The sequence below is a fragment of the Aythya ferina genome, assembly GCF_964211825.1.
Source record: "Aythya ferina genome assembly, chromosome: 17".
In the NCBI taxonomy this organism is placed as follows: domain Eukaryota; kingdom Metazoa; phylum Chordata; class Aves; order Anseriformes; family Anatidae; genus Aythya; species Aythya ferina.
In genome coordinates this window covers 14,568,961-14,593,310 of record NC_140316.1, presented here as the reverse complement: position 1 = coordinate 14,593,310, position 24,350 = coordinate 14,568,961, and the positions used below count along the sequence as shown (strand labels likewise).

Sequence of the window (24,350 nt, the reverse complement as noted above, 5' to 3'; positions counted from 1 at the left end):
ATACAAGCTTAGCAGCCCCATCTTCTAGCGGCAAGCCAAAGGCACCTCCAAGTAAACTGACGGAGCGAGCTAACTAAAATTCAGAGAGCTCAGACTCGCTCTGTTGGAAGCTTTTTCAGCTTCCTGATGGATTGGACTGCCAAAAAACCTGGTAGGTAAACAAGTGCGTTCCAGCCAGCTGAACCAGTTAACACCTTGCTACCCACGTTGGATGCACAACAGCCGGAGGACTCCAGTCCACGCAGTCCAAGTCCCTTACAGCTCAGAAATGCAACCTGTCTCACACACGTTCTTCCACGTGGGTTTAAGTTGTCCCCTCCTTTTGCGGAGGAGCATCCCAGAAAACGGGGCTGTAAGGTGATTACACAGCTTAAGGGTGCTCGTTTCACACCAAGAGCGTGACTCTTGGTGGTGGGAGCTCTTCACTCACGCAGTTTCCCCTCTTCAATCATTTAAGTAGGAACAACTTCAGAGTTGCTCCCCAGAACTCTCCGGCTTTTGTGTTAACTTTTTAATCAGAGCGGGGTCAGAGTGAAGAATGCCCAGCGCTAATAGATACTGGCTCATTATTCACCTTTTTTTCTTTTTTTTTTTTTTTTTAACGCATATTTCATGGCTATTGTTAATGCACATTTTTCACAGAGTAATTTTCCAAGCCTTAGCCTGTAACACATCCCAATGACAAATGCTCTTGATTTGGACTGTACCGTCAGCTGCAATGTCACATCAGACATTTTCTCAATGCCTGCTCCAGACAGGCCATCCAGTTTTATGATAGCTCTGTCTCAGTGATCACTATTGAACCTTAAGAATCCAGCGGCTTTTCAAGTTTAATTGAATAAAATTCTTAGCAATATAAATTCTTCATGAATGCTATATAAATCAGCTCCAGGATGGATTTATAGTATTTTCTTTTTTTTCCAGCTGGGGGGAAGGAATCTCACTACTGTTTTGGGACCAAAGCTGGTATTGTTTTGAGTGCAAGGAGGAATAAATTTAGCTACCGCACTTTTATACGATGTAGAGATTAAATTTATTAGAGTTCACTCAGCTTCCAGCTCGCCCCCTCTCCCTTTCTGCCCAAACAGCCCCGTGCAATTGTTTCAGCACAGCTGAAGCCCGGGGGGGGCTGGTGTCTGGGGTGCCCCCGTTGTTCCGGATAAGCAGGCACCGGGGGCAGTGCCTGAATTTAGGCATGAGCCTGGTTCAGGCTGAGAGCAGTCCCAGCCCCAGAGCAGAGCAGAGCTCCCCCGAGGCCACATTTGGCCCTTTGCAAGTTCTCAGCCTGCAGCGCTTGCAGTGTAGCACAGCCCTGGATGTATTAAAGGCACTCCTCTATCCCAAATACTACCTCCTAACAAGGGAACTGCTGGCCATAAAGCTGCAGAAAGGCTTGGGGGGGGCCCTGGGATGGAAGCAGGGACCTTTTGCACCAAGCTCCCCAAAAAAGTCCCAGTGCAGCGGAGCTGGCAGCTGCTAGCGCTCAGGGAGCAGGATGCAGGAACGCAGCAGAGGGGCTGGGTGAGCAAAGTAGGAGTGAGAATGAAGTCCAAACTTAATTCTCCCAGCGCTCTGCGTTAGCAGGTGTTGTTCCAAGTCCTTTGTCCCCACCTAGCACATCCAGCTGTACAACACGGGGATTCCGCTGCCTGCACCTCATTAATATCACGGGAGGGAGGCAGATGCTTTGTCCGTGCTGACCGTATGCAGGGCCCAGACACATTCCTGCCTAGCAGGGTGCCTTATTTATGATTATGTTGGATCTGCCAGCGCAGACATATGTTGGTGAGGGTCGTTTATTCTTGTTTGTAAAATGTATGGCTGCTCCTAGCTTACGCACTGTCAAAACTGGAAGAACTGGCCCCAAAATCTCTTGCTGCATGATTGGATCAGACGCCTGTACATCTGTTAACGCTGTAGGAGCTGTAAAATGAAATAAGTTTCACTATAACTCAAGCACCTCGATTACTGCCACAATGTGTAAGCAGCAGAGCCGGCTGCTGCTCGCGCAGAAATGACACAAACATACATTTTGCCAAGTTGTATGTAAATTTATAGGAGGCAGCATTTGCTCCGCTCGCGCAGAGGAGGAAGGGCTGGTACATAAGTGGGTCCCCACCCCGCCAGGAGGTGCAGGGGCTGCCTCCAAAAAGGAAGCCAAAAAGCCAGGGGCCAGCAGCGGTCCCGCACTGCTCCTGCCAGGCCGGAGGACCAGAAGGACCAGAAGGACCAGAAGGACCAGAAGGACCAGAAGGACCAGAGGCCAAATCTTCTGCACTCACAGGCCCCTGAAACACTCGTTTTGTCTGCAAGAAAACCCCTCCCTGCCCAAGCAGCAGTTTTACAGCAGGGTAAGCCCCGGCTAGAAGAGGACAGGCGTGCAGTTAAGGCACCCTGGACAAGAGCCACAGCCCCTGCATCAGACACAAGCAGGCTGGGCCCTGGCTGTGCTGCACAAACCCATCCTGCTCTCACACCTCCACAGCAGCCTGGCTGCTCAGCACCTGCACAGGTCCCCAACGGGCTGCACGAGCTGCCGCGTGTCTCAGCAAGCGCGAGCACCCAGAAAACCGAGCTGCAGGACTGCTGAGCTGCGGGGCTGCTCTGTCTCGTGCCGCTCAGTGCTGCAGGGCACGTCCTCCCCCTCCGTCCCAACACGCAGCCAGCCCCTGCCAGGGGTGTCTGGAGGGCAGGACCGCCGGCCTGCAGCGGGTCAGGGACGTGGAACGGTCCCGGCGTGCACGGAGCCAGCCCCGGCGAGCTCCCCGCTTGCTGGCTCCCCACGCAGCGCCGGCGAAGCAGGCATTTTGCAGGCCTGGCTGTCTCTTGCCAGCTTTCTGCCTTTGCAGCATCTGCTGTGGGGTTTCTTTTTGCTGTTTTTGACGGCACCATATGCCTCGGTGTCAAAACAATGGTGCTTGCACACTGACTGGGAGCCCTCTCTTCCACGCTCCCGCCGAGCGCCCTCTCCCCGGTCGAGCCGAGTGCCCACGGGGCCGCCCCGAGCACTGCGGGGCCGTTGGCACGGTGAGACCCGGCCGGGGGGGCACAACGTGGGGCTCTGAAGCTGAACCTGAACACGGAGGGGAAGCTGGACCTGTGGCGACAGGCACAGCTCCGCACTCCTGCAAGGAAGCGGATCCCAGAGCCAGGAGAGGGGAAAAGCCCGATGCAAAGGGCCCCACACGGGAAAAACAGCAGGGGCTTCCAGCTCTGCTCCCTTTACCCCTACCTCCAAGAAGCACCTCTTCTCTCCTGAAGGTTCTGAGGACTGAACTCACGTCATCCTGTGGACTAAACAGCGTTTCTCCAAGCATATTTTAAAACCCAAGGACAAATCCTGCTCAGAACAACCCTGCCAGGTGCCTCCAGGCTCAGAGCTGCTCTTACCACCCCCAGTAGCGCCCCAGGAGCCCATCTCAGGGCAACCCGAGCACATGAAAGGATCCAGCCTGACAAAGGGACATCCAAGTGACAGCAGCCTTCACCTGCTGGCAGAAAATCAATGCCCCAAAGCTCTGCTCCCACTCCTGCTGCGCGCCCTGAGCAGCAGCGTCGCACCCAGCGGTTTCCCTGCCCCTAGGGGAAAGAAGAAGAGACGTCCACTCATCTTACTCATACCAGGTTTATTTTTCTCTTCCCTGCATTTCTTATCCAAGGGATGTACCAAAGGCTCCACGGCAGCAAGTCTTCCATAGAAAAAAACAGCCGATCTCCCACGGCAGAGCCATCCTGCCCTGCAAGGAACCCGCGGCACGCAGCAGCGCGGGCAGGGAGCAGACAAATTCACAGCCCTCTGCTACGGGAAAAAACATCTTAAAGCCTCTCGGTCAGCCAGGAGCCAGCTACTCAGGAGAAATATCCTTGTGCACGCGGCCACCAGGGCGGTTAGCAGACGATCACGTTTTACACGCCAGCTACAAATCGGGTGTGGTGTCTCCTAGTGCAATAATTCCAGGTTGGTGGGGACCTAGCAAAGGCTGCGCTAAGATCTCTTCTAGGAACTGTGCTCCTGAGGAGTAAGGGGGAAAGGGGAGCAAGGATTTTACCTCACTGGTTTCAACAAAACGGCTCACCGAACAGTCACTGTGCTCCATTTAGACACCGCGTTCTACGAGAGGGATCTTGTGTAAGGTTTCAAACTATGAACGGTGCAACCCAGAGCCTAAACCTCTCACCTACACAACCAACGACAGCTTAACGTTGAAATGCTATGGAAAAAAAAACAAAAGAAAACCCTAACCAAATTATTTTTACTATCAACTTTAACTTCTCTGGACTTCATCCAGTACCTTGAGTTCTCTGGACGCAGACATTTCTGCCCTCACCAACGCTTCCAGTCACTCCTGCTCAATATTACTGAGAAAAAGGACCCCAACTTCGCTTCCAGCCATTGATTGAAAAATAAAAAAATACAATTCTTCCTTTCTGAAAATCTGCTGAAGCCAGGCAGAACAGAGCAGGATGAAGCGAAGGGCATTCCTTTCCTCTCGGCTGAACGTTGCCAAGTATTTTCTGCTCTGCTTGAAACGCGACCACGCGGCGGGTAACGGGGCCTCTTCCAAAGAGCCCAGGGAACCTTCCCCGCGAGGACAGGGATGCGAATCCCCGCTGGATGGACCGAGGCAAGGCAGAGGACGAGGCAGGGCACGTCAGCCTCACACCAAGCTGCTGCTGTGACCATCTCGTGCAGCACAGAGGGGCCAGAGAGCAGGGGGAGAGCCGCCAGCGCCCCAGGAAGGGGATGAGGGGGGAGGCAGGGCAGCAGAGCCACCCGCAGCCTCCGAGGTTGGTTTTGTGAGTGAGCGGTGACAGAGGAAGGGGAGAAGGTTTTGAATCCTGTCCCAGAGCAGAAGGTACGTGGCTTTGCTTTCTGCCAGAACCCAGCAAGGCCCAGCAAACTGTGCTCCCAGCGGGCAGGGCGTGCAGCAGGACAAGGGATCCAGGCTGGGAAGCTGCAAAAACGCCGGGCAAATGAGGCTCTGGACTTCGTCAGAAACAGCAGGAAGGCTCCACACCTTCCCAGCACACACACACAGGCACACACACCCCCACGCTCACGCTGTCCTGAAGCACGACGTCCTGAAATTCACAACCACCTGAAAAAGCTGCCTGCTCCAGGCAAACAGCAGCTGGAGAAGTAAGGCCAGAAAGAGACAAAGCAACCAAAATCAAGACTTTGGCAACAAAGTGAGCGTGGCTGTTACACAGAGGCCAAGTCGGAGTTCACCAGTGCATCTCCCTAACCAAAGAGACCGCAGATAAAAGGGAAACTTCTGCCCAAGCAGGAGGAATTTTGCCAGTGGAGGCTTCCAGAGGACTCTCGGCAGCTCCGCACGCTCCCCTTCCACAAAGAGCAGGGGGCACCTGCCCCGCTGCAGCGCTCTGCTGGGGAGCGAGGGCTGCCCGAGCTGCGTGCCAGCTCCCCAACTCTGGAAGCTAAATAAAATTAAACCTTTTCTGCTCCCAAGCAAGTTCTGACAACAATTCCTTTCGTCCAAGTCGCAGGCTTTAGTGAGAGCTTGGCAGAGGCGCAGCTGGCTCAGCACGCTGACCCCCACGCCTGCTGCTTGAGCTCTTAACCTACAGCACTCCGAAGCCTTCCTGAGAGTGGCAGGGTCCATCTGCTCGCATTTAACCTGCTGCTTCTTGAGTCTGGGCTAGTGGTTCATGCTCGAGACGAATTCAAAGGCCTTGCACACAGCAAGGGTGTCGGGAAGCTGCCCCCCCAGTACCTGACCTGAGTAAAGAGTGCCTGTTTGTGGCACATCCAGTGCTGCTGCCTCGCGCTCGTCTCCTTGGGGGCTCAGTCCTGTTCCTGCCCTTGTGCAGCTTTTCACTGACTGACTTCCACCCAGGAAGAAACTGGACCAGCTCCTGGGAAAGGAAAAAAGAAAACGGTCCCCCTGTGGCAGCTGCCCAGCCTGCCCAGCCTGCTGGGGGTATCACGGTCACTAATCTGACTGGCACTTTTAAGGCTCCTTTTACGCTCCCCCGGGGTTTGCTTTTAAAGATGATTTACGTGGGTGTCAAGTGAAGTGTATTGGGGCAGGCCCATCACCTCCTTCATCCTGGAGAAGTGCCCGGGAAGAGCCAGCCCTGTCTAGCCCAGCAGCTCTTCCCTGTAAACCTCTAGTATCAGCTGCATCTCTCCGGCCCCCGAGCGAGCAGCCAGCTCCCGCAGGGCTGATCCGCTCTGCGCGTGAAGGCCTCCACCTCCAGCAGCAGTCAGCAGCTCTGAGAGCCCCCGTCGTGGAGTCCAGGGCCATGGCAACTAGGACAGCTCAAAGCCAGTGTTCATGCTGATGGCGTAGCGCAGCTTCTCCCGCAGGATGCTCTTCTTGCTGTAGTTGGGCAGCTTGAGGAGGTTGAAGCAGGTAGAGGAGGTCGGGAGGCGCCCCCCTGGCTCTTTCTTGCGGATGGTGAAGAAGCCCCGCAGCACGCTGCCCAGCGTGTCCCCGGTGTCCTGGAACGGGGTAGAAATGCTCAGCTCATCCTGGCTACACACGGGGCAGAGCTGCTAACACAAAGCCCGTCTGCTGGGAGCAAGGAGAATCAAACCCCGAAGCCCTGTCCCCCACAGCTGCTAGAAATGAGCTTCTGGTTTAACTTCAAGTGCCATTACACGTGCAGGGTCCCCTTGCAGGGTGCAGAAGAGGATCAGCAGCACAGGGAGGGTCATGTGTGAGGAGAAAACATAACCCTGCAGACAAGCAAAGGAGCCCAATCGCTGCTGTGTGTGGGAGAAGGGGGGTGCAGCCATGAGCATCCTATTAGGGGAAAGCTGCTTTCACCTTCCCCTGTCAAGCAGACACCGTTCAGGTTTAAGTTCCCTGGTCAGAGGGAATGCAAGGCACACGAGCGAGCAGGCTGCCTACCTGATCGTCAGAGACTTCCACACAGCGGATGGAAAACGGAGGCTTGAGGTAGGCGAAGCCCAGAAGTGGAGGCCTAGAGCAGCTGGTAACGAACTGAAAAAGTGATGGAGAGTGAAAGGCAGCAGCAGGGCGAGCAGCCTGGCTCCCACGGACACACGGCTAACGCAGTCGCAGCGAGCAGCTGCTTGGACTGGCATCTGAGCACCCCGCGGTACAACGCTGCTGAGCTTTGGTGCTCCGCTAGCCTTTGAAAACCACCATCCATGCAGGACTATTCGTGGCAACGCAAGGGCATTTATGGGAACTTTGCTCCCAGGGCTGCACCCTCTGCTCGCCCAGGGGAGCAGGGTGTGGATTTTAAGGCATTGAGCATTCTGATACTGCTTTTAGGGCAGGAAACAGGCTGAAACCACCCCGAGTTCCAGGTTGGGCTGAAATGGCATTTACCTTCAGGAACATCGCTCTCTCCTCAGGGCTGAAGTCGTTGGCTAGGATGTCCCACAACCAGATGATGACCCGATGACTCCCGTGGAAGCCCCCGTAGTACACCGTGTGTTTTCTGGGGAGAGAAAGGTTGTGACAGGCTCGTGGCTCGCTGCAGCAAGAGCCCCCACAGAGGGGCTGGATCAGAGAAAAGGGAAGGGCAGAGAGAAATTCTGCTTGCAGGAACCGTTGTATGCCAGTGGAGGAAAAGCCCCTTCACGTTCATTAATACTTTCTCCAAATTTAAGGAACTTCTTTACGTTTTGTTTCCATCTGCTCCAAAAATTCCAATTAGGAGGAGCAGAAAGTTGGGAGTCAGCCTCCTGCAGCCCTCCAAACAACCACGCAATAAACCAGCCTGGTTTGCTGAGTGAGAAAGGCAGCAGACCGAGCCGGCCGCTTACTTTAGGTCCTCGAGGTCGATCTCGGCGTTGTCACCAGAGATCAGTCGCTGCAGCTCCGGCGCGGAGAACATACGAATCCACTCAGGCTTGATGATCGACCTGAATCCACTGATGAGCGCCGCTGTCTGGCTCTTGATTTGCGTGTGCATGCGGAAGTGAGCCATGAGATGGATGTAGCTGATCCTGCGGGCGAGAGGCAGGGTGGCAGGGGGGGAGCTGGAGCAGGAGACACCCACCTCGCTGGTGTGACTCGGGATTGCCAACCTGCCTCTCCAGCCCACGGGCACTAGCATTGCCTACAGAGGCATTATTTCTTCTCCTCCAGGCTCCTGCTCTTTATTTAAGCAGGAGGAGCTGTTCCTCTGCCCGGACTTTTTTCCTTCTGTCTCTGGGCCTGCCTGATCCTTCCTTAAGGCTCCTTCCCAACCCAGAGACCAGCTGGCTCTAACAATTAGCTGAAGAACCTTGGCTGAACAGCAGCTGACACAGGGGGAGCATGCAGCCAGCTCCTCTTTAAAGGATCAGACCCCCAGTGATAGGAACTTTTCTAGGTCTGAAAATCAGCTCTCTGGGCTCTGGTACTGGCTGCACTGAAACCCATGGCTGATCAATGTGGTTGTAAAGGGTTTCATTCCTGAGCAAGCCAGTAAAAGCAGGAATAGTTGGAAGGGAAAGAGCCAACAGATGATTTTGCAGAGTTTCCCATGGCTCTTTCAAACAAATGCAGCTTCGAAAATAATTTGATGCTGCTGTGGGCAGCTACGTAGACAGAAGCAGCAGTGTCAATGCCTTACACTAGCCACTTTTTCTATCTTGTTACAGTCCAACACGTTTTAGATGATCCTCAGAACACACAAATTGCTATGCGGTACATGCAAAAGAGGATCCAGCGTCTGCTCACAATCCTTAGAAATACCGTGCATACGAAATGCTTTGCTATTATGAAAATAGAGGGCTGTTCTCAGTTCCTTGGGATTAACAAGTCATGCTCTGCAGAGCCTTCACTGGAGCCGCAACTAACACTAAAAAAACTCAGGAGATTTCCACGGGCATCCCAGGAGCAAGAAGAGGTGCAGCGTTTATTAGAGAGGCACCAACATTTTTCCTCTGCTTACCAACAGTGGAAATAACCGACCTTGCTGTTCATCAGTTCCTAGGCAGACACCACCACAACCACGTCGAGTGGGTTTTCAGCTAGGTAACCTCGCTGTGCCATTAAGAGACAGAGCTGTTTCCAGATTGCTTTCACTTACAATACTTCTCCCGCTCCCTCTCAACTACCAATTTATGTGCACATCTGCACAAAAGCTTCAAAGTTTCTGCTGTAAGCGAGCACAGCAACACACAGGACTTTCAACCTCCTCCCCGAGCTGATTTCTGACAAGCCAGAGAGAGCCTTTCAAATGCAAACTCCCTGGTCAGAGCTCAAGAGGGGAAAAGACTGGGGAGCTCAGACTGCAAAGCACGCTAACAAAGATAAATCTTCAGGTAGGATCCAGCTTTCACTTGCCATTAGAGAGAACAAGCCCCAGATTACCAGTTCAAACACGCATCTGCTTAATAGATATTTTACCCTGCTTTTATGATCACTGAAGGGTATAGAGAAGAAAAAAAAAACGAAGGGAACAAAAAGGTGGGTTTGGTTTTCAGGCTCTGGAGTTGACATTTACGATAACTATCTAAAAGCCGGTTATCTGTGAAAATAGCTACAGGGCTCAGTGTCTCCTCTGATTTCCTGTGTCTAAAGTACGACTGTCGACTGCATTTGAATTCAGCACTGACTCTTCTGAAGAGCAGTGCTTTATACAACTGCCACATGTTATCATTTTGAGAAGATCTGTCTGCTCCAAGGTGTCTTTGAGCATCTGTGCCCTCTATGTTCACGACTGTGTGCCTGAATTGCTTTGAATCCATCTGTCTGCATCTATCACCATCATTAAATCCTGCAGAATCTCACAGACTGTGTGCCTTTGACCTCAGAAGCACTGTTTCAAGAAGTAAATTGTCAATTTTTATTTTGCAAATCGAATTTAATACAATTTCTGCCGATGAACTGTAACCAGTAAATTCTATTAAGATATTTATGGGCTCCTTCTACTCTAATCTATTTCAATTCATTCCAGATGCAAGAATAAAGTATTTTGCAGTGATGACCTTAAAAATCTAATTGCTGTACTTACTTATTTTCATTGGTAACAGGAATGGTCTTCCCTCCAGGAACAAGTTCATGGCAAACAAGCTGAGGGAAGAAACGATTGTGTTGCTAATTACTGCCTGGAACCACAATGGAAAGAAATGCCACGCTAAGCTGTTACCTCCCCATAAAACATTTATTTTTACAATAAAACAGTAGGATTTAAAATTTAAGTAATAATCCTGCTTCTGCCTCAAACCAGTTTCACTTAACTATTAACGCGGTAATTGAGCAGCAGGGAACTCCAACTCTCCCACCGCTGGTGCCAGCCCACCTTCGAGGAAGCCCCCTCTCTAGGCTGATCCATCACTGCTGAACCGCACACAAATCAATGCAAGGAGCCCTGGGGGGCTGTTGCCATCCCAGAATCCAGAGACAAATCAACCTCAGGGCCTCCGCATGGCCCAGTCTAACAGCCTGACCAGAAGCTATCTGCTCCACAAGTCTCACCTGGCACCACCCGAGTGACAGAGCTCCCAGTTCACTCCCTCAAACTGGGTACTCAAAACATGAAGCAGAGAGTGCTCAGAAAGAGAGCTCAAAATTCCCATATTGCAGTGGCCTCTGTGCTTCGTTTCCAGGTGACTTCAGAGGTGAGAATTGGGCCTGGCACAGGGAACAAGCTCAGCTCCCTTGTGCCCAACACAGCCTCGAACCTAGCAAGGATGGACAAGTGGGGAACCACAGGGTTACCCCACCTGGCTGCTTCAGGACGGCCAAAGCACAATGCAAACAAGAATCCCTGGGTTTATCCTGAACTTTTGAGTGCTGCAGCCTTCAATGTCTTATTGCTGGGCTCTCATATGCTGGTTTCTTACTTTATTTTTAAAGTGGAAAGCATAAAACAATGTTTTTCAACTAGAAAAGAAAAAATCCTGGCACTAGAAAAGTTAAGGGTCAGAGGGCAAACTTTGTTGAAAGAGCTATTCTCTGCCCACGGCTAAATATTGAACGAAGCCACAGAATCCTATGGCCGAGTTCAGACAACCTCTGAATCCGAGCCAGCCTTTGAGCACAGGCATTTTTTTGTAAAAGGAGAGTGGAGCTAAGCCCTAACCGCAATCAAACACAAGGTCATTTATGAGTCAATCTCCTCGAGATTCTCGGTCAGATGGGGCCATGCAAAGCACGCACGTTACCCACCCAGAGTCAGAGTGAAAAGCGCTCTGAGAAGCACAAGTTGGAACAGATTGCCTGCTGGGTGCCCAAGACCAGCTATCAGAAAGCTCAGCAGAGAAAAACAGATGCCTTCTGTTGGCCACACAGCCTTCAGTCAGTATCTCTGCCCTACAGACACTACTAAAAGATAGGATGCTTCTGCTCAGGGGTCAAACCTGCTTCTGCTGCTAACTGCTTATACTCATAACTTGCCACTTCGGGCATCACAGGCTTTCCCACAGCAGTGAGCAGTGATCCTCAGGATTGCTCTCAGCGCTTCTGAGGCTTTTCCTGGAAACATCAGACAGGCAAGGGAGACAATTCCTGTAGGAAACAGCTAGGATCTAACCAGGAGCAAGAGGGATTGCCTGAGCCAAGACTGTGGATTCTGACTATCGGTGTTCATCAACAGGTAGCACAGGGAGGGTGCTGGGAACACAGCAGGGATGAGGTCTATGTAATTAATAAAATTAATAAAAGCCTACCTGACCCATCACATCTTCATCGTAGGACAGCGTTAAGCCCAAGTCACTGATGTCACCATCGTAACGCTACAGGAACAACAAAGAGAGGGAAAGAAGTCAGTGTTCAGCAGCAGGAACAGCATTTCTTCATCGCTCTCCCACGATGTGATCCCTAGAAGGAACTAGGCACCAAAGCACAACAAATACATGACTTGCTCAAAGTTATGGCAGAGCGCACAAGATCTGAAGCTAAAACTTGGGAATTGCTGATTTCCAGTTCCAAGCTTACACCTTCAGACTCCTTTTTTATCCCTGCTTGCCCCAGTAAAAACAAAGGGCTGCTGCATGCCAACTTGCTTTGGTATCAGCACGCAGCTCCACTAACGCTATTACTTTCAGGGTGTGTTTCAAGGCAATCAGCACCCTAAAGGCATTTGCAAATCTATTATTCCTAGCAGCAGCCAGTGGTAAGAGTTGAACATCAAGAAAAATAATACTCAAACCTTAATTGAAGTGAGATTTTTATAGAACTCAGAGTCCAAGGAGGGAAGTTCATCTACAGAGCTGTAGAAGACGCTGTGGTGGTGTCCAAGCAGCTGACTCAAGAAGAAGGAAGCAAATGGTACATCCACAACTATTCCCTGCAGACAAGAAGAACGCAGAAGGAAAGTCACTCTGTGTATTTGCTGCGTGCAAGGTCTGTGGTTACCTAGGGGGTCTGCAGGACACATTATGTGTTGTGGGACAAATACAAAGATTTAAGATGTTGAAATCAGCTGAGAAAGCCACATTCTCTTAAAATCCATTAGCTAATGGAAAGGTGCAAAAAGGCAAACACAAAGGGGAACTCCATTTCCTTTAAAGAACTACCCTAGGTGGAGGTCACTCTGCCTCTGAACTATTTAGTGCAATACTAACAGCAACAACACCCTAGTGCAGCAGCTTTAGCTCACCTCGTATACAGCCTTCCCAAGCATCTTTCCCACAAACTCAAAGAGCTGCAGGTAGTTCTCGTGGATGTAGGATGTCGGGGATGGATACAGCCTCTCATCACCACTGGTCGTCTGCACACAGAGGAAAGAAGTGAGCCAGGCTGTTTGTGTTTGCAGCTACTCGTGAGTTAGCACCTGCAAGCCTGGAGCGTACCTTGAACAAGTTGAGAGCAGGGTCAAACACCTTTTTTATTATTTCTTCCAGAAACTCTTTGAAGACTCCATCTTGATCAATGCCAGCCTCATCGACACCCAGATCATTCACAAACTTCACTCTGATCACTCCCTTCATGGCGTTCTGGGAAAGCTGTCGTAGCTGCTCATATCCATCCTACGCAGATCGGAGAGCCACAGGACAAACATGTGGTAAGACACATGAAACACGCAAGCAGACATGCAGCAGAGGCAGGAGACAGGGGTACAACACTTAAATCTGCGTTTGTCATTGCATTTGTGTGTCCAAAATGACTGGCATTTTTCCTAGTCAAAACTCCAGGTCTGCAGCAGTCTGAACTGAAGTCCAACATTTCCCTTCAGCACCAATTCACGAAAAAGCAGACAGAACTGTCGGGGGGTGCCTCAGAACCCACAGAGAAGACAAAAACATATTCACATCCCTCCCCTGTCAGCCCAAGCCGCTGGTTTGTTGGCTCCTGCCAGCCCAGTCACTCACCTCCAACATCCGTGAGCGGCGGATGGTGATGTGGGTGACGTGAGGTGACGCAGAGCTCGTTTCAACCAGTCCAAGCTTCTCCTTCTCCTTCGTAACCATGTTTCGGAAAAGCAGCACCCTCTTAAAAAGAAAACACGGGTAAGCCTTCACCCACAGGGATCCTCATCCTCCCGTGCAGCGGGGCTTTCAGATGCTCCTGATGCACGGCTAGAGCCAGCTCCCAGTTGTCCTGTCCCGAGGCTGGCCCTATACCATCGCCACCTTGTCACTAGAAATGGGGAGGATCTGCCTCCTTGTTCCCCAGTGAGGCAGAGAAATTCTTGAAGCCCTGCTTTGGAAGGGACGAGGTCCCAGCAATATTAAAGAGCGGAGAGCAGACAATATAGAGGAAATACATGGGTGAGAGTGGAGGAGGGAGGAGAAGACCTTTGTTTAACTCGCATCCCAGTCACGAGCTTCACCCCACAAAATGCTCAAGATACACATCCCTTCCCTCCCAGGCTACCCAGCTCACCCTGGCTTTTCAGCCCCCATCCTTTGCCCCTGTCCCACTCACATTCTTGTGGGGAATGACATGCGGGATGTACTGCAGGAGCAGCTGGGCTCGTTTCTTGTCCTTGTCCAGCTCCTGGAAGAGCACGCTGGGTTTGAGGTCCCTTACAAAGAGAGGCACAGATTCAGAGACCCCTGAGAAACGCCCAGGCACTGTAAATAGCTGGGGGTAGGACAGAGATGAAACCCGTAACGACTTCAAAAGTGACTTGAGGTGTTCACATCTGTCACACGAGTCACTTCTCAGAGCACCGCCCTCCAGGAGTAGCAGCTTACCATGGCACCACAGAAGAGGAGCACCTCTGGGGGGTATTTAAACCCAACAGAAGGGGTATCCTTAAACGCAAACAACCCAGGGAGCGCTTCCAACCTCGACCTCGCAGGCAGAATGAAAGGCACCCGATTTAAAGTAAAAGTCTCCCCGAGGGGAGCTGCTGCACTGGGACAAGCAGAGAGCTGCACAGGACCCCTGCTTCGAGCTGGGACACTCACTTGCGCAACCAGTGGTCCTCAGGAGCAAAACGCCTGCGGCAGTCCCTTTCATACAAGACCATGAGCCAGCCATGGACAGAATGAAACAGCTCCAGCGTCTCTCCTCGGGCATTCTCTGAACAAAAGGAACAAAGCAACAATGTGCAGGCATCCTAGGTAACAGGAGTGTCCAGCAGCAACATGTGGATCACCTGCCCCGTGCTGGTAGGAGCGGTGTATCTCTTCTAGCTGCCTTCAGAGGGAAGGAAGAGATTTTGTGCCTCCCAGGAGACAGACAACGCCTTCTTTAACTGAAGTGAAAAACTCCTAGCTACACGAGGGCCACCTCAGCTAGCTGCAACCAAGCCATCACAACAGAAATGGTCTATCTCCTCTAATTCTGAGAACCGAGCTGTACCAAAATTATTCCCACACACAGACTGACACTGATAGCTACAGAAACTCTAGCAAGATGGCAAAAGTCAGTATCCCCATCGTGTCTGGTAACAAATTCTCACTTGAAATAGACAAGTGGCATCATATTTGGTGCCAAGCATGACAGCGGCATCTGGACACCAAAGTGCTGGGACACATTCTCAAGCCACACAATAATATCGTTTTGTTCAAAGCAGTTATTAGCAGAAGCTTCATTTTCAAAAATTAATGGCATAGATTGTGCTAATAGCATCCTCAACTTAGGCTACAGAAAGCACTTACCCACAATTCCATCCCAGATCATCTTAAACACAAAGGAATTCAGAAAAGATGAGATGGTAACGAGCTCCTCCAGTTTGAATGAAATCTGCTCTTCATAGACTTCTATGTCATCAAGAATCCTATCGGAGAAAACAAATGCAAATGTACAAGTGTCAATTTAATTCCCTCTTGAATTTTTTCATAAAGGCACATTATCCTTTAGCAGCAGCTTATTTCTATGACAACTGACACACACGAGGATCTGAAGTCATAAACAACTAAACCTTATTAACTGATTTTAATTGATATCTGATCCTAACAAAAAACAGTATGAAAGGTCTGAGATACAAGCAGACAGTATTTCATAGTTAAAAGGACCCACGCGCTAGTTCCCAGGAGACCTTTTTCATCATCCAAGCTAAGAAAACTGTCTCTACTGACCAGCAAGGACAATTTTCCACTACCTCTCCCATCCTTTGTGCTGTGCAAGTCAGTGATTGATACAGCAAGAGTTGCAAACAGAAGCACGTAAGCTGCAGAGCTTCCTTGCAGCTATACCACCATTCAAAAGCTCATCTGGAGACACCCAAGTATGTGCTCTGGACTGATGCAATTGCTGCCCAGAAGCAGCAGAAATGTTTATGTCCCTTCCCTAGCTAGTTCTGCAGTATTTTGTCACCACTTCAGCCATCTGTATATTCCTGAAGCAGCCCAAGGCTGATGGGGGAAGCCCCTTTCAAGTCCAATCTTCCTCAGGACTGCATTTGAAAAGCCTGCTGCCTTACTCTACCTCATTATCTTTAAGCAAAGTCAGCAATGCATTAACTATTCCTCTTGAAACCTAAGAAACACGAGAGTTTCACATTACAGGTCTAGAGCACGCCCTCCTCTTGCTACCTACGTGATAAGGTGGCGGGAGCAGTCACAGAAGAGCATCAGCATGGCCAGCAGCCTCTTAGATTCCTCCGTGTCATTATTCAAGCATTCCAAGAAGAGCTTTAACCCGCCCTGTGGTCCCAGCTCACAGATAAAAGCCCACAATTTGGGCAACAGATCGTCCAGGTAAGTGAGGCCTGGCAATGGAAAAATAAAAAGCACACTCAGTAAAGCTTCTTCTGCTTTATTTGTGCATCCTCCAAGAGAGAAGTGTAACTCGGAGCTGACAGATCCTTTTGCAAAGCAACCCTTTGCTTGAAGGGAACATTGGCATCACACCGGGCTCCCAGGTCTGTCTGTATTAAGAGGAGACATACGGTCACCAGGAAAGCCAAAAAAAAAATAGGCTTTTTAATGAGGGATTAATTATTTGCATATTTGCAGCCCTTTCCCGCTGTGGACTCTTTCCTCCACTCTATCCACCAGGCCAAAAGAGCACTCGTCTCCTCCTCTACCTCCTCTATTTGGAAGACAGGCAATTTGTTCTTAAAACGTATGAAAGCATTCAGAGTTTCCATCACAAAGATTAATACTGCCAGGCTTCTTGAAAACACTGACTCAGTCTTAAGTTTGATATGGAGTAAGCAAGGTTTCATTATAGGAAAACTTGCTTCAATTTGTATTCTGGAGTGTTAATGCTTGATAAAGAAGTGATGAATGCTATTGATCAGGTGCATGGTGCAGGATGGAACAAGCCTTCCACCCAACCAGTCAATAAACTGTTGTCAGTAATAAAACTACCAACAAGTCAACAGAATTTAATAAGAAAAATCTATTTTTTCTCCACTATTAAGCAATTTGAAAAGCACAGATGTGCCCTCACCTGTGAGGATCTGCAGGCGGATCTGCGTGAGGGTTGTGAGGGTGGTCTGGTACAGGACGCAGATACTGCACACCTTCTGCACTTCTGCAGAGTCCACTCGCTTGCCCCCAACAGGCTTGAGGATGTTGCGGACAGACGCAGACTTCTGGAAAGCTCTCTTGAAAAGATCTGGTGACAGAGAAGCACATGAAACGTTGGCTCAGGAGACAGAAGCGCTATTCCAAATCATTTCTTATCCTCAGCCACTTGGCAGCCTTGTGGTGAAGAGGATTTTAGCAAACTGGGTCACGGCACGGACAGCAGGTTTTGGTAGGTTGTTCTCACAGTACAGCTGCCAGCAACACAGAAGAATGTTTTGCTGGGGACATTACTCTGGAGCTTAAAACCTTACCGGGACTGCAGTAACTACTGAGCCACAGGATCTAGTGCTATGCACAGCAGCTGGAAGATAGCTACCTGTCTTATTTTAAACATCCTGTCTCGTTCTAAATCTGCTTTTGCAGGATCCCCATGCCCAGAAGCATTCACAGGCCCAGAAGCCCGCTTCACCTCGCTTCTCACGTGGGAAGCTGGCCTCCCCGTCTTGCCTCGGGAAGCACTAAGCTATGCAGTAAGCACTTCAGCTACTTGAGCAACAATAAAGAAAAAAACTGCTAAAATAAGCACATATTTTCACAGCACCAAAGTACAAGACTTGCCCCAGGTCACAGAGGCTTTGTGAGCTGGAATTACAAATAACTTAGATCATATCCCCACCTAAGCAGCGGCAGCTGCTGCAAGTAATTACTCAAAGCTTTTAGCTTAAGTGGAAAAGTCCAGCTCCTGTGAGACTGGGAGAAACACACACACTCATGCAACCCCTCTCCCTCCCAGCATGTAGACACAGAAGCAGCCCTCCAAAACTGACTCTTCATAGGGAGGCTGTTCTGCGGGGAAGCCGGCTGTGCTGGCAGCTGAGCTATTTCCTGATTCTCTAGCAATTTCTTGCTGAGCACATCACTGAAGAGGATGCGAATCATATGGACTCCCCAGAGATGCTGCAGTTGCTTTGTCAGCAGAGGCATGGACTCGTTCAGTCTGAAAGACAAGTCAGAGAGAGATGTTAAAAGGCAGGCTGGTATAAAACACCAGGGATACTCTGATACACCTAGCTCACAGCCAAAATGGAGCATGAACCCACCCTGCAGGTGGTCCTCAAGGAAAAAACAATACCCAGGTCCTATACCAAGCGTGCCAGCATGGCCACTGGTACCAATCTAACTCTACTAATTGAATTTCTTCATGTAATTGTTGTGTATGAATGAGACAGTTTAAATTGTGCAGATATAACCCGAAACAGCTGAGAAGCTACTCTGAATAGGGTCACGCTGTTCATCTCAAATCCTAAAGCACTTTGCAGCTTATAAATAAACAGAGGCTTAAAGCATCTATCACCATAAGGTTGTCTTCACTTACCCATAATCCACAGTCTGTGAAAACCAGCCCAGAACAGGATGCCAGTGGGTGAGATTGGATTTCTTTTGGGAAACGTACTTCTGGCAGTAGGAGAGCATGTGAATGAGCACACCCACAAAATGAGCTGTCTCCTCCTCAAGAACTTTATCATTCAAGGAGCCCAGGAACACAAGATTACCTGGCAGAACAACCAGTACAGCAAAACTTAAAACGAGGGACAGACACTGCAGGACAGTGGTTACAGATAAAAGAGACAAAAAGAACTCGCAACGAATTTCAAGTCCACAAAAGGATTACCAATAAAAAATTACTCTTAGAGGCTACCCTACAGGAAGCCATTTCCATCACATCAACCACTAAGGCGGTGCATCACTTTGGCATTCTCTTGCAGCCTTCTCATTTGTAACTATCTAAATAAGAGTAAAATTCGGGGAATTGGAGGCAGATCAAGAGTCAAGTGAGTCAAGACTCCCTTCCAAGCACAGGAGGAGGATGTCTTACAGGTGCTTACCCAACAAACACAGAGTGTGACTTCCTTCCAAGCACACGCAGACATCTCGGCACTGCGCTTCACGACTCAAAAACAGGATGAACTTGCGGAAAAGCTCATGAGATTCTATCACTGCCAGTCGCTGAAACACAGAATTTAACTGCAGGTGAGGCTGAGAAGCACCACACAGAACAACCATAGCTCATCTGCTATCAGCAGTTTGGACTGACTTTCCTTTCCAGATAAATCAGAAAGTTAAAAGTGTTGAAGAGAGAGAAAGTCCTCAACTCGAGGCTGGTCTAAGAAATGAAAAGCTTTGCAGCTGAACAGGCCACGTTCTAGTTGTAGGCAGACTTTCAACTGTCTGCAAGAGCACAGAATGCCAATTTTGTGCAACAGTTGCTGTCTGCACCAAGCTACGCAGAGGAGCAGACAAGTTTAATTAATTAGAGGACAGCCTGCTAGTTCCCATCAGAGATCCTCTGCCACGCAACAGACTGATTTCTATTTTGCCTTTGACTACAATTATAGAAATGGAAGGATAAGTACGTGCAAAAACTCAAGCTGTGTCACATATTTCTTTCACTTTGTTTTATTTATTTATCTGAGGACAGTTCAGTCCATCACCTCACTGGTGTTGATAACTCCTGTGGTATTAGAAGCCCTGAGCATGTGGAGGGATCGAGTATTTCCTCAACAGAGCCTGAAATTGGAAAAGAAATGCCAATGTTCTGTTCTAAGAGCTGATAAAATGGAATAACAAGTGGCCCTGTGTGATAGTCAGTGGATTTTTGGTACTGTTACCTCACCCACTTACCTCAGGTGTTAGAGTAGCGAGATGAGTCATTATAGCAGGCACAGACATGATATGGATCAGAAATGACCTCAACAGATTGTCTGAAAACTGTGCAGCAATCACAGGGCTACAGAGAGAAAAATACTTCAGTGCAAGATACCTGACCTAGCAAAGGAGGAAGCAGTCTTTCTAACCGAGCCATTCAGGACTGGCTTCTGATTCTATCCTCATCAAGAAGCACGACTGGAGAAGAACGTTCACTTACACTTCTGTTATCACAGCAAGTTCACAAAACTGCTCGTGACTCAAGGGAATAGAATAAGTCAAACAGTTCACAGCATAACCTATTTTTCCACAGCTCATCCACGCAACCCAGAGAGCTATAAATGTTAAGCAGTTCATCTCCTAAGTTCCCCCTCTCCCCACTGCCACAAAGATAGTAATTAAATAATGTTTTCCTTAGGTAGACGTTAGGAGACTTATTCAAGAGCTCTCTACGGCAACAGATAAATGTGCAACAGCAGCTCATCATTAAGGGGCACAACTGTACTTATCCAGAGAGCTCTGGTCCCTTCTGACAGCTCAGCAGAACAGCAAGCAGATCCTGTGTTCTGAACAGGAACTGCACTCCCAACTCTAGACTTATGCTAGCACTTATTACTAACTTAATAGCATTCTGACCTGAAAAAAATGATGACAGGAAAGTGAACTATTTGCCTAAAGCAGCTCTTTTATCAGGGAGAAACTCTCAAAGGCACAAAGGGACTGGCAGACAGAGAGGTCTGCAACAGCACAATAAAGCCTTTGGCTGCCTTACCGCAATGCGAGGGAGAAGATGGCAGTTAAAGAGCCTTTGGACAAGGATGGTCTGGATCTTGCCAAGCCATTAGTTAGCAAAATCTGGAATAAAACAAACAAAAAAACCCTGCAGTACTCAGAAAAAAAATATTATAACTGTTTGTGAAAGATGTTGTGTTCATTTTCAGAGCAGAGAAGGAACACCACCAAAAAAAAAAAAAAAAACACTGAAAAAGAGTTACTGCTAGATATTTGGCAGAACAGAAGGGTTCAGATTAATAATGGCATAAAGAGAAGCTGCATTCAAATCAGGCAGCCAGTAGTTCTTATTTCTCTAGGCACTGTACTCAGAAGATTCCCAGGCCTTTTAAAATTAACAGGCAAGGCTCGTAGGGGCTTTGTAGCATCATTCTAATTTAAAGGATTAGGTAAAATGACGTCGGTTCCTTTCCCTAACAGAACAGAACACAAACCAAAGTTAGGAAAAACATTCCAAAGTCCTTGCTCTTGTTATAAGACAATGAAGTAGCATTTAGATTTGCCAGTAGAGACAAAAGGCAGACGATGTATTTGGGCTCAACAGGAAGACTCTGCTCTGAAGAAAATATGCCCACACAAACCACCAGTGCTCCCCACCCAGCCTCTCCCCGACAAACCACCACCCAGAGCTCACAAAAGCTTCCTCCGAGCACGGAAGCTTGCAGCACGGGACTGGGGTTTATTTAGAATAAACTGAAGACAATTGTAGCAGCCCGAGACTGACCTGCAGCACAGAATAGAATCCCTTCTGGTTGAGGTGTCCCATGATGTTAGCACAGATGTGGTTCATGGCAGGCCGCAGGGTTTCACCTGCCAGGTTGAAACAGTGACGTTACTAAACCAGTATCACAGCTGCACTGCTCATTCTCTCACAACCTGTAAATTGATGTGTCATTTCACAAGCCCTTCTTGCATAAATTCCTTGCCCTTAGATGCAAAACAACCATTTTAGCAGCATTTCACATCACGCCTTGGTAAAATGGAACATTTAAGCTATAAGAGCTGCATTTCCTCACTGTACTTGTTTACTTTTTCTCTGTATTTCCTCCACAAACACCGAGTTAAATGCACATCCCTTTATCCTCTGAGCAATTCTGGTGTGTGAGACTCTGGAGAACCATAAACACCTTGCAACAGCTGTTGCTGTTCTAAGGGAAGCAGCCTCCTTCATCTCAAAGGAATCCTTACTGCCATTCCCTGCTTTGTGCGAGCACAGGCATAGCAAATCTTTGTGGTAAGCATGGGGAGAAGGCAGGTGCAGAAACAGTACAGTCAGTGCCTTAAGATACTGAAGAGGATACACCGACCTTTTCCCCGAAGGATTTTCCAGGTAGAAGTGTCTGTGAAGGTGACGAGCATCGTGAGGTGCAAATTGACCAGCCTGGAGTCTTGTAAGATGTCAGGCTGCAATGAGAAGCACCGGCGTTAATAAACCTCATCACCTCTGTGCCAAACTGCAGAATTGTTCGATGCAGGCAGACAAAAACGCAAAGAAAATGTTTTTGTTTTTGTTTTTTACCTTAAGCTGCTTGAGAAACTCACAGCAAAACCACAGAATGTCCTTGATCTGTTTGATCCACAAGAGTGTGAGGTCTTTGGAGAGCGCCAGGGACACGTACCACACCTGAGGCAGGCAGGATACGAACAGGAACGATCAGTGTTTGTGCTGCTGACGGGCTAAGTACATTACCAGGAAGCTCTGTAACAAAACCATCTCTCAGAGCCCCCTGAACCCAGCAGTGGAGCCAAGCTAGCTCTCTTCCCAGAGATCACTTGGTCAGAGCACACCACCCACCACAGGACACTAAAAATATTGGAGGGATAGTGAGAAACCTCTCCAAACGGCCACGACGGAATCTCAGCCATGTTCGGGCGGGGCTGAAAGCTAAATAATTCCCACAACACCAACCTAAATCCCCACCCACAGAAAAAAAAAACAAAACCAAACAACGTCCTGCTGACCTTGGGCTCGTTCTCAGCATCCATGCTATTTAGAATACACCGGCACAGCTTTTCGAATCTCTGCAAAAACAGACAGAATAACAAAAGTGATGTTGGTTCTAACTGCAGTAGGGGCTATTCTGGAAAAGCACGAGGAACAGCTCAGCAGAGGGAGCGAGGTCTCTACACGTGGACACGTTCCAGCCACGTTCCCCACGGGCGGTGCTGCTGGCTCCTTCCCCGAGAGCTCATCTACGTGGCCCTGCCAGCGCTGTGCAGACGAGCTCTCTCCTTGGCCACGCTGCTCGTAAATAGGAGGAATTCCTCAGCCTTCCCAGTTCGGTATCCAAACTGAGGGGGGTGCCCAGAAACAGAGCACAAGGAAGCACAGACCAGCCCTGTGCTGAAGAGGAAGCAGAAGAGATGGATTTCGGCACCTCGTTACCATAACACAGAACTTCAAATGGACACCAGGCACCTAAAAATTCCGTATGTGGTGTCCACGTTTGGTTTTCATGCTGTAAATCCAGAAAGATGCATTTGCAGCACTTGTCCCTTTGTCAGCAGGAGGAGTTTATTGGAACACAAATGTAAAAAGTCACAAAGTCACCCCCTGCTGCTGCAATTTAAACACGGCCTTTCATTTTTTTCAATTGTTTTCCTTTCAATTAGCCCTCACAGCTCTCTGGGGAAAAAAAAAAATCATCATTTCATGGACAGAGACACTACAGCACAGGGCTTTACCCCGAAGCCACAAATTCGGGGCAAGGTCAGAGCAGCAGCTGCAATACAAGCAGCCTGCATGCTGCACTACGCCAGGACAGATCTTTGTGGGCTGCCACAACGTACCTGCCCGGGGCGCTGGCCTAGCTGACAAAATCATGAGGCACAGCTCAATTACCGCTGCTGGCACGGTCACCAGGAAAAACAGCTGTTAAACTATGCCCCGAGTACAGAACCACTACTGAAAAATTCAGGGGCTCTTCTGTTTCAGTCCCACTGAGAAGGAGCAGGAGGTAGAGATCACGTTTCTGAAGCCAAAAGATATTGCAAGAGCCTCCAGGAACACCGGGTAGCTATTTAAACAGAGTTAACGTTAACATATGTAATTGAAAGAAGGAAAGAACGTTGCAGTAGAAGCCTTACCTCTTTGTCCTCTTTGTGGTTAAAAACAAACAGCAGCTTCCGAGCGATTCTGAAGACAGAAAGCGCGCTCCTTTTACTCGAGGCGGATTCATTCGCCCCAAAGAAATCCTCCACTTCTCTCCTAGGAAAGGGGGAGCACCGACACTGGGGGTTAAACCCCAGCACGGCGCTCTGATGGAGAACAAAGCACAGAGGGCAGAATGTCACCCACCTGATGTCCCTCTGCAGGCGGCAGCGGCACAGAAACCTCCTGGCCAGGGCCTGGATCTGGACGGCGGCGCGCTCCCGCTCCTTCAGCTCCCTGCGCTCCTCCCGGGCCTGCCGGGCCTTGTCGAGGAACTGCGCCTTGGAGGACTGGCTGGCGCTGAACATCTTCACAGCCTGTAAATAAAGAAAGGAACCAGAAATGAGCTTAAGGAAAGAAACCAGAAATAACTTTAAGGCAAGAAGCGGTCACTGCAGGGCTGGGGACGCAGCAGGGACACTCAGGGGGCCCGGCTGAGGCGGGCCGAGGCCGCTGAAGCACGGAACGAGCGAGGGGGCGGCAGGGCCCTCACCTCACAGCCCCCACAGCCCGAGCACGGGCCCGGTTTACCAAAATCACCTGCAGACGGTACCGGGAGCGAGCCCGCGGGCACCGAGGGGGCACCGAGGGGGCACCGAGGGGGCACCGGGAGCGCCCCCGGTCGCTGCCGGGCCCCGCTAGGCCGCGCCCGGGGCTCTGAGGGGGCTCCGAGGGGGTCCCCGGGGCCGCCCCCCGCCCCCCGCCCGCCGCTCCCGAGCCCGAGCCGGGCGCCCCGTGAGGCGCCGCGGGGCCGGCGGAAACCCGCGCCCCGTCGCTACCGTTCCGCCCCGCCGCCGTTCCGCCCTTTCTCTGTCTCCCTCCAGCCTCGCCGTATCGCAGCTTAACCGCAGCGGGACCGAGCGGCTCCGCGCCCGGCTCCGAGCCCCGGAGCTACCC

The 24,350-nt window shown here is 49.9% G+C and overlaps 1 protein-coding gene across 3 annotated transcripts; it reads right to left on the bottom strand.

Moving 5' to 3' along the window:
* Nucleotides 1-3,606: 3,606 nt before the first annotated feature.
* Nucleotides 3,607-24,160, bottom strand: UBE3B (ubiquitin protein ligase E3B). Of its 3 annotated transcripts, none has more exons than XM_084538804.1 (27): nucleotides 23,994-24,159; nucleotides 23,601-23,770; nucleotides 23,390-23,510; nucleotides 22,265-22,324; nucleotides 21,822-21,926; nucleotides 21,610-21,706; nucleotides 21,027-21,112; nucleotides 20,283-20,365; nucleotides 19,487-19,592; nucleotides 18,691-18,811; nucleotides 18,180-18,357; nucleotides 17,632-17,801; nucleotides 16,725-16,892; nucleotides 15,867-16,038; nucleotides 14,987-15,105; nucleotides 14,291-14,405; nucleotides 13,803-13,902; nucleotides 13,247-13,366; nucleotides 12,728-12,904; nucleotides 12,535-12,645; nucleotides 12,085-12,222; nucleotides 11,603-11,668; nucleotides 9,946-10,004; nucleotides 7,766-7,948; nucleotides 7,326-7,437; nucleotides 6,879-6,971; nucleotides 3,607-6,466 (listed from the first exon to the last, which is right to left on the bottom strand). In XM_084538804.1, the coding sequence occupies exons 2-27, from the start codon at nucleotides 23,759-23,761 to the stop codon at nucleotides 6,275-6,277; spliced, it is 3,213 nt and encodes a 1,070-aa protein (XP_084394930.1). In that variant the 5' UTR covers nucleotides 23,762-23,770; nucleotides 23,994-24,159; the 3' UTR covers nucleotides 3,607-6,274. The 3 variants fall into 3 exon arrangements, with proteins under 3 accessions (XP_084394930.1, XP_084394931.1, XP_084394932.1); XM_084538805.1 differs by having other exon boundaries at nucleotides 23,947-24,154; XM_084538806.1 differs by lacking the exons at nucleotides 3,607-6,466; nucleotides 6,879-6,971; nucleotides 7,326-7,437; nucleotides 9,946-10,004 and having other exon boundaries at nucleotides 23,947-24,160.
* Nucleotides 24,161-24,350: the final 190 nt, after the last annotated feature.

Coding starts and splice junctions, on each gene's coding strand:
- UBE3B (XM_084538804.1), bottom strand. CDS start 23,761: ATGTTCAGCGCCAGCCAGTCCTCCAAGGCGCAGTTCCTCGACAAGGCC. Junction 22,325..23,389: donor ACCACAAAGAGGACAAAGAG/GTAAGGCTTCTA, acceptor CTGTTTTTGCAG/AGATTCGAAAAGCTGTGCCG. Junction 16,893..17,631: donor GAACAGCCTCCCTATGAAGA/GTCAGTTTTGGA, acceptor CTCTGTCACCAG/ATCTTTTCAAGAGAGCTTTC.